The sequence below is a fragment of the Oncorhynchus masou genome, chromosome 6 (assembly GCF_036934945.1).
Source record: "Oncorhynchus masou masou isolate Uvic2021 chromosome 6, UVic_Omas_1.1, whole genome shotgun sequence".
Classification (NCBI taxonomy): domain Eukaryota; kingdom Metazoa; phylum Chordata; class Actinopteri; order Salmoniformes; family Salmonidae; genus Oncorhynchus; species Oncorhynchus masou.
The window spans coordinates 60,872,474-60,886,364 of record NC_088217.1 but is presented as its reverse complement, the minus strand read 5'-3'; the positions used below and the strand labels follow the sequence as shown (position 1 = coordinate 60,886,364).

The following is a 13,891-nucleotide window of genomic DNA, read 5'->3' as shown; positions in this document are numbered from 1 at the left end:
ACAAGCTTCCCACAATACGTTCGGTGAATTTTGGCCAATTCCTCCTGACATAGCTGGTGTAACTGAGTCAGGTTTGTTGGCCTCCTTGTTCGCACATGCTTTTTCAGTTCTGCCCACACATTTTCTATAGGATTGAGGTCAGGGCTTTGTGATGGCCTCTCCAATACCTTAACTTTGTTGTCCTTAAGCCATTTTGCCACAACTTTGGAAGTATGCTTGGGGTCATTGTCTCATTTTTGACCAAGCTTTAACTTCCTGACTGATGTCTTGAGATGTTGCTTCAATATATCCACATACTTTTCCTTTTTCATGTTGCCATCTATTTTGTGACGTGCACCAGTCCCTCCTGCAGCATAGCACCCCCACAACATGATGCTGATTTCTTGACTATTGGACTTATTTTACTGTGGATATAGATACTTTTGTACCTGTTCCTCCAGCATCTTCACAAGGTCATTTGCTGTTGTCCTGGGATTGATTTGACCTCTTTGCACCAAAGTACGTTCATTTCTAGGAGACAACGCGTCTCCTTCCTGAGTGGTATGACGGCTGCGTGGTCCCATGGTGTTTATACCTGCGTACTATTGTACAGATGAACGTGGTACCTTCAGGCATTTGGAAATTGCTCCTAAGAATGAACCAGACTTGTGGAGGTTTACATGTATTTTTCTGATGTCTTGTCTGATTTCTTTTGATTTTTCCATGATGTCAAGCAAAGTGGCAATGAGTTTGAAGGTAGGCCTTGAAATACATCCACAGGTACACCTCCAATTGACTCAAATGATGTCAATTAGCCTATTAGAAGCTTCTAAAGCCATGACATCATTTTCTGTAACTTTCCAAGGTGTTTAAAAGGCACAGTCAACTTAGTGTATGTATACTTCTGACCCACGAATTATGGTATGGTGAATTATAAGTGAAATAATCTGTGTGTAAACAGTTGTTGGAAAAATGACTTGTGTCATGCACAAAGTAATGTCCTAACCGACTTGCCAAAACTGTCGTTTGTTGACAAGAAATTTGTGGAGTGGTTGAAAGATTTGTTTTAATGACTCCAACCTAAGTATGTAAACTTCTGACTTCAACTGTACTTTTTGCGAATATAAAATAATTGTACAGTATATTTAAAATGATACTGTTAGTATTTCAAAATACCCCGGTATACTGCCCAAGCCAACCCACTAGGGGAACACATCTCAGTTCAATGTTATGAATGTCTAAATCCAGAAACTGAAATCTGAAGGGCAATAAGAAAATTCAGTAGGTCTCGGACATAGTCGTGTAGGTGTTTTCCTAAATGAGATTTGAGTCTTGTGATCGAAACAGTCACTGTCTCCCCCGTAATGACTGACTTTCTTTGACTCTGTGATTTAGAAACAATATGCTTAAAAATGTTAGCTGGAATGATTGTAATCAGTATGCTCACGCAAACCGAGTGAACTGATTTCAAGCCTGATGATGCAATGACATATATTCTTATCTGAAACCTGTCTAGGGTTTCTTCTAAGGCTGGTTTTATTGTGTACACGAGTGGTTTAAATGGAATGTTTCTCCATTACTTTTTTGTTTGTTTTATCTTTCAGGGCAACCGTCATCGTCACGAGCTCTTTCCTGGATGCCTTTCAGAAGGTGGCAGATATGGCGACTGGAACAAGAGGTAAAGGCAAAGATGTCTATCTATTGTTCATCGCTTCTTTAAGCCACAGTAGGTGTCATAGACAATTCTAGTTTGTGAAAGGGGAGTCAACTTTTATGTGGCATGAATTGCTCTATCAATATGATGCAGAGTAGGTCAGTCGAATATATATATTTTTTGCTCTATGGTGCTTTAATAAGCTACTACTAAGTATTTGTCTGCGGTTCTGTGTACATCTAAGAAGTACAACGGGGCTGTCGGATGAGCAACAGAGGATGGGCCCTCTCACTGGCCTACACTTAAAACTGAGAACGCCCATAGGGCAGGAGATCTGAGGATTTGCAGGACTGTTTGGAATTTGTGTGTACGCTTGTTTTCGGCTCATGTGCTTTCAGTTAGGAACATGGCTCTGAAGCACAATAGTGTCGGTGTAGGTTATCTGTTGTGATACTGTGACCAAACTCCCCCCTCTCTCGCTAGCGATCAAGTGACACAATCCATTATTAATGAAATTATCATTGCTGTTATACAACATGGTCAGAGGCCCCCCCCCTTCACATTTCACCATTGTTCTCTATGAATGGGGCCCAGGGATGCAAACTCGTAACCTTTCGGTGATATTCGCCATTTTGATCTCAAAATAGGTCATCCACGTGATTCGTGGAAGGTATTCAGACTCCTTGACTTTTTCCACATTTTATGTTTACAGCCTTGTTCTAAAAAGGATTACAAGAAAAAAAATTATACTACTACATCTACCCACATTTGGTTTTATACATTTTTGCACACCTTATTTACTTAAGTATTGACAGGGGGTGTGTGGGAAAGGGGGGGTGAGGTGGCGTGGGGGGGAGAGGGTGGGTTGGTGTGGGAGAGGGAGGAACAGAGGGAGTGTTTCATGTAAGCCTGGTGTGTTTTTACCTTACTGACACAATGGAAACACAGATCATTATGCATTTCATATTCCTTACTACATTCCTCCTGCCCAATCACAGGTTGGATAAGAGGAAACCCAAAAAAACATAATTCAGTAGCCTTTTCTATTATACAGTAATAAGCGTGAAGTTAAATTCAATGTGTTGTATTGAGTACAGGTGTGATTACCAGGGACAGGTTTTTGTGGAGCACGTGCAGAACATATAGAGAACAGAAGCAGGTGTCCTGGGGTGGGGAAAACCCTGTGGTATCGCATTGTTAGTGACATTTGAGCCAACACAACTGAGCCAACGCATTAAGAAAAGAAATTCCACAAACTTTTAACAAGGCATTCCAGGTGAGAGAATTCCAAGAGTGTGCAAAGTTGTCATCAAGGTAAAGGGTGACTACTTTGAAGAATCTAAAATATACTGTATTTTGATAACACTTTTTTTGGTTACTGCAGGACTCCATATGTGTTGTTTTCATAGTTCTGATGTATGTAAAAAATAAATAAACCCTTGAATGAGTAGGTGTGTCTGAACTTTTGACTGGTAGTGCATATACATTTAAAAAAATATATATTTTCTTTCCAACTGTCAGGTTCTTATTTTTCAGAGTAAATGACCTACGGGCTCTAGAGAAGCTTTAACCAAGTTGAATTCTTCCCGAAGGTTCTGTACAGCTGTAATCGGACAGCAAAACATTTCTCACTTCACAGTTATATACATCCTATTTAAGACACTCCCCTTTCTCTCCAATCCTTAGTTTATGGCTGTACAGGAAGATAATAAAGAGGGTAACAGGATAACAAACCTTTATTACTGCCTTAAGAGAACCTGTCCTGACCTCAACCCCTCCATCTAATCCATTGGGTTTTTCTTCAAAGAACCCTTAACTTCTGACATAACCCAGTCTCTTTCATTTCCTATCTCAATGATCAAAGTTTAGCCGATTCCAACACAACTCTAAAAATCCTATCAGTGACTTTTGGCTCCCTAAAATCTGTATCCGACCCATCCTATATCGGTTGGGGTCTACTACTGACTCCACTCAATCAACCGATATTGATCCTGCCTGACAAATGTAATAAAAGTGCAGTCGACTTTGGTATTTTGGACACAGTAATTGCAGAATCCCCTCAGATAAAAATATCTCACATTATATGTGAGAGAAACCTTGATACAACATTTTAATTTCTTGAGGATAACTGAATCAGTGCAGTCTCACGCATAAGCATTTTTGAAGACAACCTCAGATTGAATAAGCGTTTGAAGTTATAACATACAAGCACCTGTGTTGTAATTTGTTGCCTCAAATAAATTAAACCTCTCACTCAGCCAATCTCTGATTTACATCATTTTCATTGTAAATTTCCATGTGACCCAGTTCCATGTGACCCAGTTCCCTTCATTTGTAAAGGTCTTCCCTCTGGGCAGAATGCCAGTCAGCCCGAAGGCCATTATTCATGTCTGTTACACAGCATGACAAACAGTGTGACGCCAAGACATACTTTATAACGCAACACTTTGATTTACTATGGAAATGCCTTTATCAGTCGGGCGGTGCACAATTGACCCAGCGTCGTCCGGGTTAGGGATTGGCTGGGGTAGGCAGTCATTGTCAATAAGAATTTGTTCTTAACTGACTTGCCTAGTTAAATAAAAAAAATCACTGGGCTGTTCAATAAAGGGAAAGCACTGCTCCTGTCACTTCGTTTCATGTACAATGGAAATCAAATGATTCAGGGATAGCACTGTTATATTGAGTTCGGTATTTATGTAGATGCCTGCATAAAAGGTAAAACAAAGTCGCGTGTAAATCTGTAACACAGGTAATGCAATGTGACAGTGTCTGGTATCACAGGCGTTGGTGGAGTCCGTTTTTAGTATGCATTTGTATTCTAAAGAGAGGGGTAGCTTATTTAGTGTTATGCACTCGGTGGAAGCAGCACATTCCAAAGTGGGCGTGGGTGGAAGGGGAGAGTGGGGTTTCTTGTTGATGCACCTGTTTGGGAAGAGACTGGCCTGGCAGCTGACACCCCAGATCCCCCTCCTTGCATCCCACTTCACTCACTCAGCCGTATAATGATGGATGGAGGGGGGGACCACAGATTATCTTCTCTGGGAGCCAGCTGTCCCCTCTGCCACAGCAGACACCACTGGACACTTTCCTGACTGGGTTTGAGTCGCTGTGTGTGCACGCAGGTGTGTTTGTGTGCTGGTCGTGCTTGTGCGTGGTGACCCACAAAGCCTCACCTTCAGCTCTGACCCACTCCCCTGACCAATTTTTTTTTGTTCGAAATGTTATATTCAGTACCAGTTTGGACACCTACTCATTCAAGGGTTTTTATTTTTTACTTTTTTCTACATTTTAGAATAGTGAAGACATCAAAACTATGAAATAACACACATGGAGTCATGTAGTAACCAAAAAAGTGTTAAACAAATCGAAATGTATTTTAGATTTTAGTAGCCACCCTTTGCCTTGATGACTGCTTTGCACACTCTTGGCATTCTCTCAACCAGCTTCACCTGGAATAATTTTCCAACAGTCTTGAATAAGTTCCCACATGCTGAGCGCTTGTTGGCTGCTTTGCCTTCACTCTGCGGTCCAACTCATCCCAAACCATCTCAATTGGGTTGGGGGATTGAGGCCAGGTCATCTGATGCAGCACTCCAATCTCCTTCTTGGTCAAATAACCCTTACACAACCTGGAGGTGTGTTGGGTCATTGTCCCGTTGAAATACAAATGATAGTCCCACTAAGGAGAAACCAGATGGGATGATGTATTGCTGCAGAATGCTGTGGTAGCCATGCTGGTTAAGTGTGCCTTGGATTCTCAATAAATCACAGACAGTGTCATCAGCAAAGCACCCCCACACATTAACACCACCTTCTCCATGCTTCACGTTGGGAACTACACATGCGGAGATAATCCGTTCACCGACTCGGGGTCTCACAAAGACAATTTGGAGTCTTCTTATTGGTGTCCTTTTTAGTAGTGGTTTCATTGCAACAATTTGACCATGGAGGCCTGATTTTTCACGCAGTTTCCTCTGAACAGTTGATTTTGAGATGTCTGTTATTTGGGCTGCAATTACTAAGGCTGGTAACTCTAGTGAAATAATCCTCTGAAGCAGACTCTGGGTCTTCCTTCACTGTGGCATTCCTCCTGAGAGCCAGTTTCATCATAGCGCTTGATGGTTTTTGCAACTGCACTTGAAGAAACTTTTCTTGAAACAAGTTCTTGAAATTTTCCGTATTGAATGACCTTCATGTCTTAAAGTAGTGAGGGACTGTTATTTCTCTTTGCTTATTTGAACTGTTCTTGGCATAATATGGACTTGGTATTTTACCAAATAAGGATATCTTCTGTATACCACCCCTACCTTGTCACAACACAACTGATTGGCTCAAACACATTAAGACATTTCAGAAATGAACTTTGAACAAGGCATAACTGTTAATTGAAATACATTCCATGTGACTGCTTCATGAAGCTGGTTGAGAGAATGCCAATAGTGTGCGAAGCTGTCAAGGGTGGCTACTTTGAAGATATAGGTTGACTTGTTTAACACTTTTTTTTTTTTTTGGTTACGACATGACTCCATGTGTGTTATTTCATAGTTTTGATGTCTTCACTTGTATTCCACAATGTAGAAAATAGTATAAATGTAATCTTAACTGTAATCTTGCCTTAGTTAAATAAAGAACAATTTCTTATTTCCAATGACGGCCTACCCTGACCAAACCTGGACGACACTGGGCCAATTGTGCGCCGCCCTATGGGACTCCCAATGATGGCCAGATGTGATGCTGTCTGGATTCGAACCAGGGACTGCATTGACACCTCTTGCACTGAGATGCAGTGCCATAGACCGCTGCCCCACTCAGAATGAGTAGGTGTGTCCAAACATTTGACTGGTACTGAACATGTTTGAAATCGTTTTGATAGTTCAATCACTCTTTGTTTTTGTCTCTCGTTTAACCACATTGGTTACTCAAGCCTATGTACTTGTGCATCATGACATTCTTAATAGAGGGTGATGTCACTCACTTTGTGAAAGTACTGCGTTACAATGTAGGCTTGTTTTTATCTGACTATTTTATTTATTTGACCCATATTTTACCAGGTAAGTTGACTGAAAGCATTCTCATTTACAGCAACGACCTGGGGAATAGTTACAGGGGGAGGGGGGGATGAATGAGCCATTTGTAAGCTGGGGATGATTAGGTGGCATGAAGGTCAAATTGGGACTTTAGTCAGGACACCAGGGTTAACACCCCTCCTCTTATGATAAGTGCCATATTGTCTTTAGTGACCACAGTCAGGACACCTGTTTAACGTCCCATCCAAAATACCAGCAGCTACACAGGACAATGTCCCCAATCACTGCCCTGGGTCATTGGGATATTTTTTTTAGACCAGAGGAAAGAGTGCCTGCTACTGGCCCTCCAACACCACTTCCAGCAGCACCTGGAAGCGTCCAGGGACTGACCAGGACCAACTTTGCTCAGCTTCAGAAGCAAGCCAGCAGTGGTATGCAGGGTGGTATAACGTATACTCCCCAGTGCCTCATACGTTTAAAAAAAAAAAATCAATTTGTCTGGAAAAAGGCAGTACGTTGATGTCCAACCTGTTATTCGCAACATGACTTGGGGACTAGGCTATATTTATCACTGGGAACATTTTGACGAAGTGTTTACATTTACATTTAAGTCATTTAGCAGACGCTCTTATCCAGAGCGACTTACAAATTGGTGAATTCACCTTCTGACATCCAGTGGAACAGCCACTTTACAATAGAGTTTCTGCGTCTGTTAAATATTCCTGTGACACGTGCTTTCTATAAGCAAACTTGCCCTGCCACATGCCCCCTCCCCGCTCCCAGCATTGAGCTCATGGAAGTCTGTTTAGGAAAGGGGAAATGTATACATTCTAAACAAAGGGAAGGAGAGAGGGGGAGATGTCTGTGTATCTGAATGGGAGGAGTGTGGTGGGAGCATAGCCCTCAGTCTCCTTGGTGATGACAGCACATGTCCAAACAGTCTGATTTCGCTGCACATTTCCCTCTTGAGAGCTACAGGGAAATTTGTTTTGGGTTATTCGGAATTCCCAACCCCGTTTTTAATTTTCTAAGTTGCCAGTCCATTCCTCAGTACTACTCCATCAACTAGTATTTTGGCTTCCCCAAGTTTCTATGCTAGGTTTCGACAGTGCAGGCTTTTCGTCTTACCCTTGCGTGATCAGTTGATTAGTGACACACTAACAATGTAACAGTATTGCACTCAGGGGAAACATGTCTTATAAAAATTGAGCTGGCTGTATAAAATGTGCATTGCTCCTTTTTGACCTTGTATTCTGTGGTTGCACAGTGTTTGTCTCAGAACAGATAAATGTTTAGATTGCTCTATTTTTACCTGGGGGTTTAGCATCATTTGTGAAATCTGTTAATGGAAGAGGCTCCAATATTAAGCTGTTGTCAACAGCATGATCTGACTAATCTGTGGATCCTCATGACTGGTTACCATGAGGATGCATTTATTTTATTTTTTAAACGTGTTGTATGAGGCAGACTCTTTCTCCAGTGCATCAAAGAAACATCACAAGACTCGCAACAGCGATCCACAAGACAAGGGAGGTTCTGTCCGAGCTATTAATTCAAACCGAATCAGCTGAAAAATGTAGTGATCTACAGTTTTAGACTTGAAGGAACATAGTATGATTTGAAGTTGATGAAAGAAGGAAAAGCTAAAACATGAAGAGCATTGTTGGATTGTTCTGACCCAAAATAAGTGTGTGAATAGAGTTAATAATTGTATGGAGGGCTGTCCCCCAGGATATATTCTACTTTTACCTTTAGATGGAATCTTAACTAGTCAAAGCACTGAGACCTGTCTGGAACACAGCACAACACAGTCCAGTGGCCCACCGCCACAGCAGACCACTGCGAGGAGGGGGCATCTGAGTAAACTGAGTAGGTGTGAACAGAGCCCCACTCTTGTGCTGAGAGACACTTAGTGCTTTTGTGCAGTGGTGAGATGTGGGCACCAGTTATTCTGGGATGTGTTTAAGATCGAGACAGAACACGGCTTGGTTTGCCCACCAACCCACACAGAACACCAGACATGTTGCTAATGTGTGAAAGTGCTGGTGAGAATTTGGTATTGGTTGGACAAGGAGGCTACTGGTGAACTACATGGCTTTTACCTTTATTTAACTAGACAAGGCAGTTAAGAACAAAGTTATTTTCAATGATGGCCTAGGAACAAGGTGTTAACTGCCTTGTTCAGGGGCAGAACGACAGATTTTTACCTTGTCAGCTCGGGGATTCAATCTAGCAACCTTTCGGTTTTTAGTCCAACGCTCTAACCACTAGGCTACCTGCCACCCCAGTGTGCCACAAAGGTTATCAACAAATTGGGATTAATTTCGTAATACATTTTGTGACATTGTCCTCCCACGTTGGCTGTGCCAGTTTTATCTCCAGAGTCAAAGGTGTCTAGCTAGGTAGCTACTTATGAACCGAGCAGAAGTTAATTACATGTGTTTTACAAGGTTTCCATTGAACAATGCTCTCCAGCTATACCGGCAGTTGCACCACCAAAGACTTGTCAAACTGAAGATGGCTCACAGGGGTGGGGTGGAATAAATGAGGTCTGACTTGTCTTTTTTTGTGTGTGGCTGGTCAATTTGAATTTGATCCATTTGAAACCACTTTGCATTGGAGTGGTCCAGGAAAAGTTGGGTCATGTTTCTGCAGGCATTGGCCCCATCTGGAGCATGAGCTCACAGCTTGTATCTACTATTGTGGCCTGTGCCTAAACAGCACTGCGTGACGCACGCAAGGAGTCCATTTGGTACAAAAACAACCACAACCATCAAACGCTCGTCCACCATCAGAGGAGGATTTTACAACTGCTCAAGCCTGGCCTCTCAGCGGTGTGCTGTTTTGGCGGGTTGCTGTATACCACATTTGCATGGAATGCTCGATTTCACTGTTGGTGTCAAATAAAACCAATGACATTTATAAAAAAAAGTATACTATAAAGTAAAAAAGGAACATTTTAAATGTATTCTGTTTATTATAACTTCATAAAACACTACAAACACAGGTGAATTGCAGGACTTAGTCTGCTAAATATGGAAGGAGTAAGTTGTTCCTATTAGGGGAAGTAGGGGTGACTATAATGAGGAAGTTGCATCAGGCCTTTTCCAGAGGCCTATATTCAGCCTGATCTAGTTTTGCACACAGCAGGAGCTTTCACAGCCCCTCTGATGCTGACCTAGCTTATTTTTTTTTAGCTTGCTAATGTGGTTGCATAGGGTCATTTCCACTGTCCGACGCTTTTGCCCATTTACTGCTTATCACTTATTAACCATTTATTCACATGACTTTATAGGGCTGGTAATTGCCAGGATCCTCACTATACGATCTCACAATGCTTTGGTGCTGATATGTTTTGTGATTCTCACAATTCTCATGATTCTATATGTATTGCGATTATTTACTGCTTACAGAGGGACAAGAGTTTTAATCAGTCATGATAATAAGTGCTGAAAACAAATATGCTCATTATTTAGAAATATGGAGAACAAGCTAGGAAGGGAAAATATTGGTACAAATAATATTGCAATATTGTAAAAACGATACATATCGTCCAAAAATTATATCCCATTTTGCAACTTTTTTTTTTCGTCACTTAGTTTACTTTAATACAATATTTCAGATGTTTCAGTTGAAGTCGGAAGTTTACATACACTTAGGTTAGTCATTAACTCGTTTTTCAACCACTCCACAAATTTCTTGTTAACAAATTATAGTTTTGGCAAGTCGGTTAGGACATTACTTTGTGCATGACACAAGTCATTTTTCCAACAATTGTTTACAGACGGATTATTTCACTTATAATTCACCATATCACAATTCCAGTGGGTCAGAAGTGTACATACACTATGTGGACTGTGCCTTTTTAAACAGTTTGGAAAATTCCAGAAAATTATGTCATGGCTTTAGAAGTTTCTGATAGGCTAATTGACATAATTTGAGTCAATTGGAGGTGTACATGTGAATGTATTTCAAGGTCTACCTTTAAACTCAGTGCCTCTTGTAGACCTCCAAGTCTGGTTCCACCTTGGGAGCAATTTCCAAGTGCCTGAAGGTATCACGTTCATCTGTACAAACAATAGTACGCAAGTATAAACACCATGGGACCACGCAGCCGTCATACTGCTCAGGAAGGAGACGCGTTCTGTCTCCGAGAGATGAACGTACTTTGGTGCAAAAAGTCAAATCAATCCCAGAACAACAACAAAGGAACTTGTGACAATGCTCGAGGGAACGGGTACAAAAGTATTTATATCCACAGTAAAAATTAGTCCTTCATCGACATAACCTGAAAGGCCGCTTTTTGGAGAAATGTCCTCTGATCTGATGAAACAAAAATAGAACTGTTTGGCTATAATGACCATTGTTTGGAGGAAAAAGGAAGAGGCAAGCCGAAGAACACCATCCTAACCGTGAAGCATGAGGGTGGCAGCATCATGTTGTGGGGGTGCTTTGCTGCAGGAGGGACTGGTGCACTTCACAAAATAGATGGCATCATGAGGTAGAAAAGTACGTGGATATATATTGAAGCAACATCAAGACGTCAGTCAGGAAGTTAAAGCTTGGTCACAAATGGGTCTTCCAAATTGACAATGACCCCAAGCATACTTCCAAAGTTGTGGCAAAATGGTTTAAGGATAACAAAGTCAAGGTATTGGAGTGGCCATCACAAAGCCCTGACCTCAATTCCATAGAAAATTTGTGGCTGTGCTCGATTTTATACACCTGTCAGAAATAGACAAATCCACTCATTTGAATGGTTGTCCACATACTTCTGACTATGCAGTGTGGATGTGTACCCACGCAGGAGAAATTGCAATTCCACTTAAAAACAAATCCAATTACATTTTTTTACCGACATGAATCTTGTATGAAAAAGAAAGGAACAGTTTGAGGGCAAAATACGGTTGGAGCTACAGACTAGCCTACCTCTCCCTTCTGTCGCAGCTCAGTCTTGCATGTCTCGTAATATTGGTTAGGCCAGGGCTGCGCGAATAAAATGCTGCGTTGAACATGCTGACAGAAATGCTCTCTCTTTGCCTTATGGCGATATGACAAAGGAAATTGCAAAGAAATTCAATTGTTGGAAATGTTTTCTTTCCTTGGAATAAGTTGATTACTTGAACATACCCTGTTTATTTGGACCCTTTCACAAATCTTACGTAAATGGGTGAGATGGTGCATTACTACGGCCAGGAGATTGTTCTCCTGAGTCATGTCCTAGGCCACATGCACTCAAGTGACCATCTTTTTTTTGTGTTTTTTTTGCCTCTTTTAAAAACGTATCTACATAAAATGACTGCGGGAGACTTTTAGTGATTTCAAATGGAGGCACAAAAGGCCTCGATCGAAACAACATTAAAATAACTAAAGCAGAATTCTGCATGAATTTTGGCATATTCTCATGTTCTAGTGATTTTCAAATCCACTTTCTTATTGTCCAGCAGCCAAAGGCATAATCGTTGTCCTGTTAGTAACCCATGCTAGTTGGTGCGTCTTTAAAATATCCTTTCAAAATAGAGGGAAGATTTAATCTCTGTCACATTAAACCGTTTGCGCCTGCGGTGCGCTTTTGAGAATTGTTTTCCTGCTAATTGCATTTTGGAACATTCACACGTAGCCTACAGCCATGTGCCCATTGTTGAGCTTATAATGAAGAAATAAAACTATGAAAATGTTAAGCTGAACCCTTAACATTGCATCAGCCTCATTTTTAGCTTTTTTACATTTTATTTATTTGCAGTGGTTCTGTCATCCCAGAACTGTCCCAGAGTCCGTTTTGAAGCTCCCTTTATTTTCGAGCCCTGGAGGGAATTATTTTATAAAGACAAGTATTTGATTGTAATTGTAGTGCTGCAATATTTTATAGGCTATTATTTTGAGACATGCTTGAATATGTAGGGAATAGGGAGCCATTTGGGACTTACGTCTGTTTTTTCCCCCTCAATCCATATCAGCCCAGCCCCTTATCACTGTTAATACCTCAGGGAACAATTGAGAAAATGTTTTAAATGGAGGACACGTCAAGCACAAAAGTCAGTAAAAACCTACTGTTCATTTTTGTCTGTATGATTTGAGTGTTATGGTTCAAAAACTGATTTTACCATTTTTTTTTTTAAGCCTGGCTGTGTTTTATATAACCACTCTAGTACCATAATTGTGTTTCCCAAACTAGGATTCAATATAGACAACCTTGGGAGTATTTGGTTTCGCTAATGCAAGTAATTTTTTGTAACCTATTTGTGTTTAATATATTTATGTAATATAAACATTTTTAAATTCCATAGTGAGTTCAGCTATATTGGGATATTTTAACTGGCGGGAAACATTTGTATGCAATCCCTAATCACTGTGTGCATGTGTCAGAAATACAGTGAATTGTGTCCTGAAGGTAATACATGTATATTAATGCTCTATGGAGAGGCTTATTTAAGAAATGTCAGGGCTATTAAATTTGACTCACATAATATGCATCTGGGAGTGAATGAAGAATGACACAGAACCTGGCCCACGACTTCTTATTTGATCACAGTTCACACTGACTGGAACGAGGTGCCTCGCTCTTAAAGCTTGACTGGCAGATCTGAATAGAAAATTATTAATTGAATTGTCTAATTGCAGGACTGATAAAGGGTCTTGTGTAACTATTTTCGTCTCAGTATTATACCATTTTAAGAGTCCAATGTAGCTTTAAATACTGCTAAAAGTTACTTGAACCCTTAACATTTCAAATACAACACATCTCTCGTTGCAGTATCTTTTATTCTCCACCACCACTCTGAATTTAGACACAGGACCTGACATGTCTGGGCTGTGCTGCAGGTATCTTTCCTATGCTATTGTGCAGCGTGACTCAGGTGTATAGCCTATCCCCTCCCCAACGGCTCCAATTGCAGGGCTACACCCATCGTGCCCCAGGGCTTGTCTGACTGAGTAATGTTGATGTATGCCAGTTGGATGAAGTGCTTAGCTTCCCCCCAATAACAAGGCTTGGCCATCCACCTCACTGCCTAGGTACTAGGTGTTAGGACATGTGCAACCTTTATGAAGGGATCGGCGTCTCCTCTTTCTCCATCTTTCCTCTCGTTAACTATGCACTCATCACCTGTTGCCAGGTTGCAGTCAAAGCATTACTTTACCAACCTGTTCCGTCCTGCTCTGTTTTCCTGCCCCCGCAGTTGCAGACACACCCAAACCAGGCCTCCCCTAATCCAGCACCAAACCCTTG

At 41.1% G+C, this 13,891-nt stretch overlaps 1 protein-coding gene across 3 annotated transcripts in view; it reads left to right on the top strand.

The window, feature by feature from the left end:
• LOC135542370 (protein MTSS 2-like) overlaps positions 1-13,891 on the top strand; it is a 114,017-nt gene that overhangs the window by 24,710 nt on the left and 75,416 nt on the right. For all 3 annotated transcript variants that reach the window (XM_064969296.1, XM_064969297.1, XM_064969295.1), the window contains exon 3: positions 1,584-1,657. In XM_064969296.1, coding sequence (XP_064825368.1) covers positions 1,584-1,657 — 74 coding nt within the window. The remainder of the gene's footprint in view (positions 1-1,583; positions 1,658-13,891) is intronic.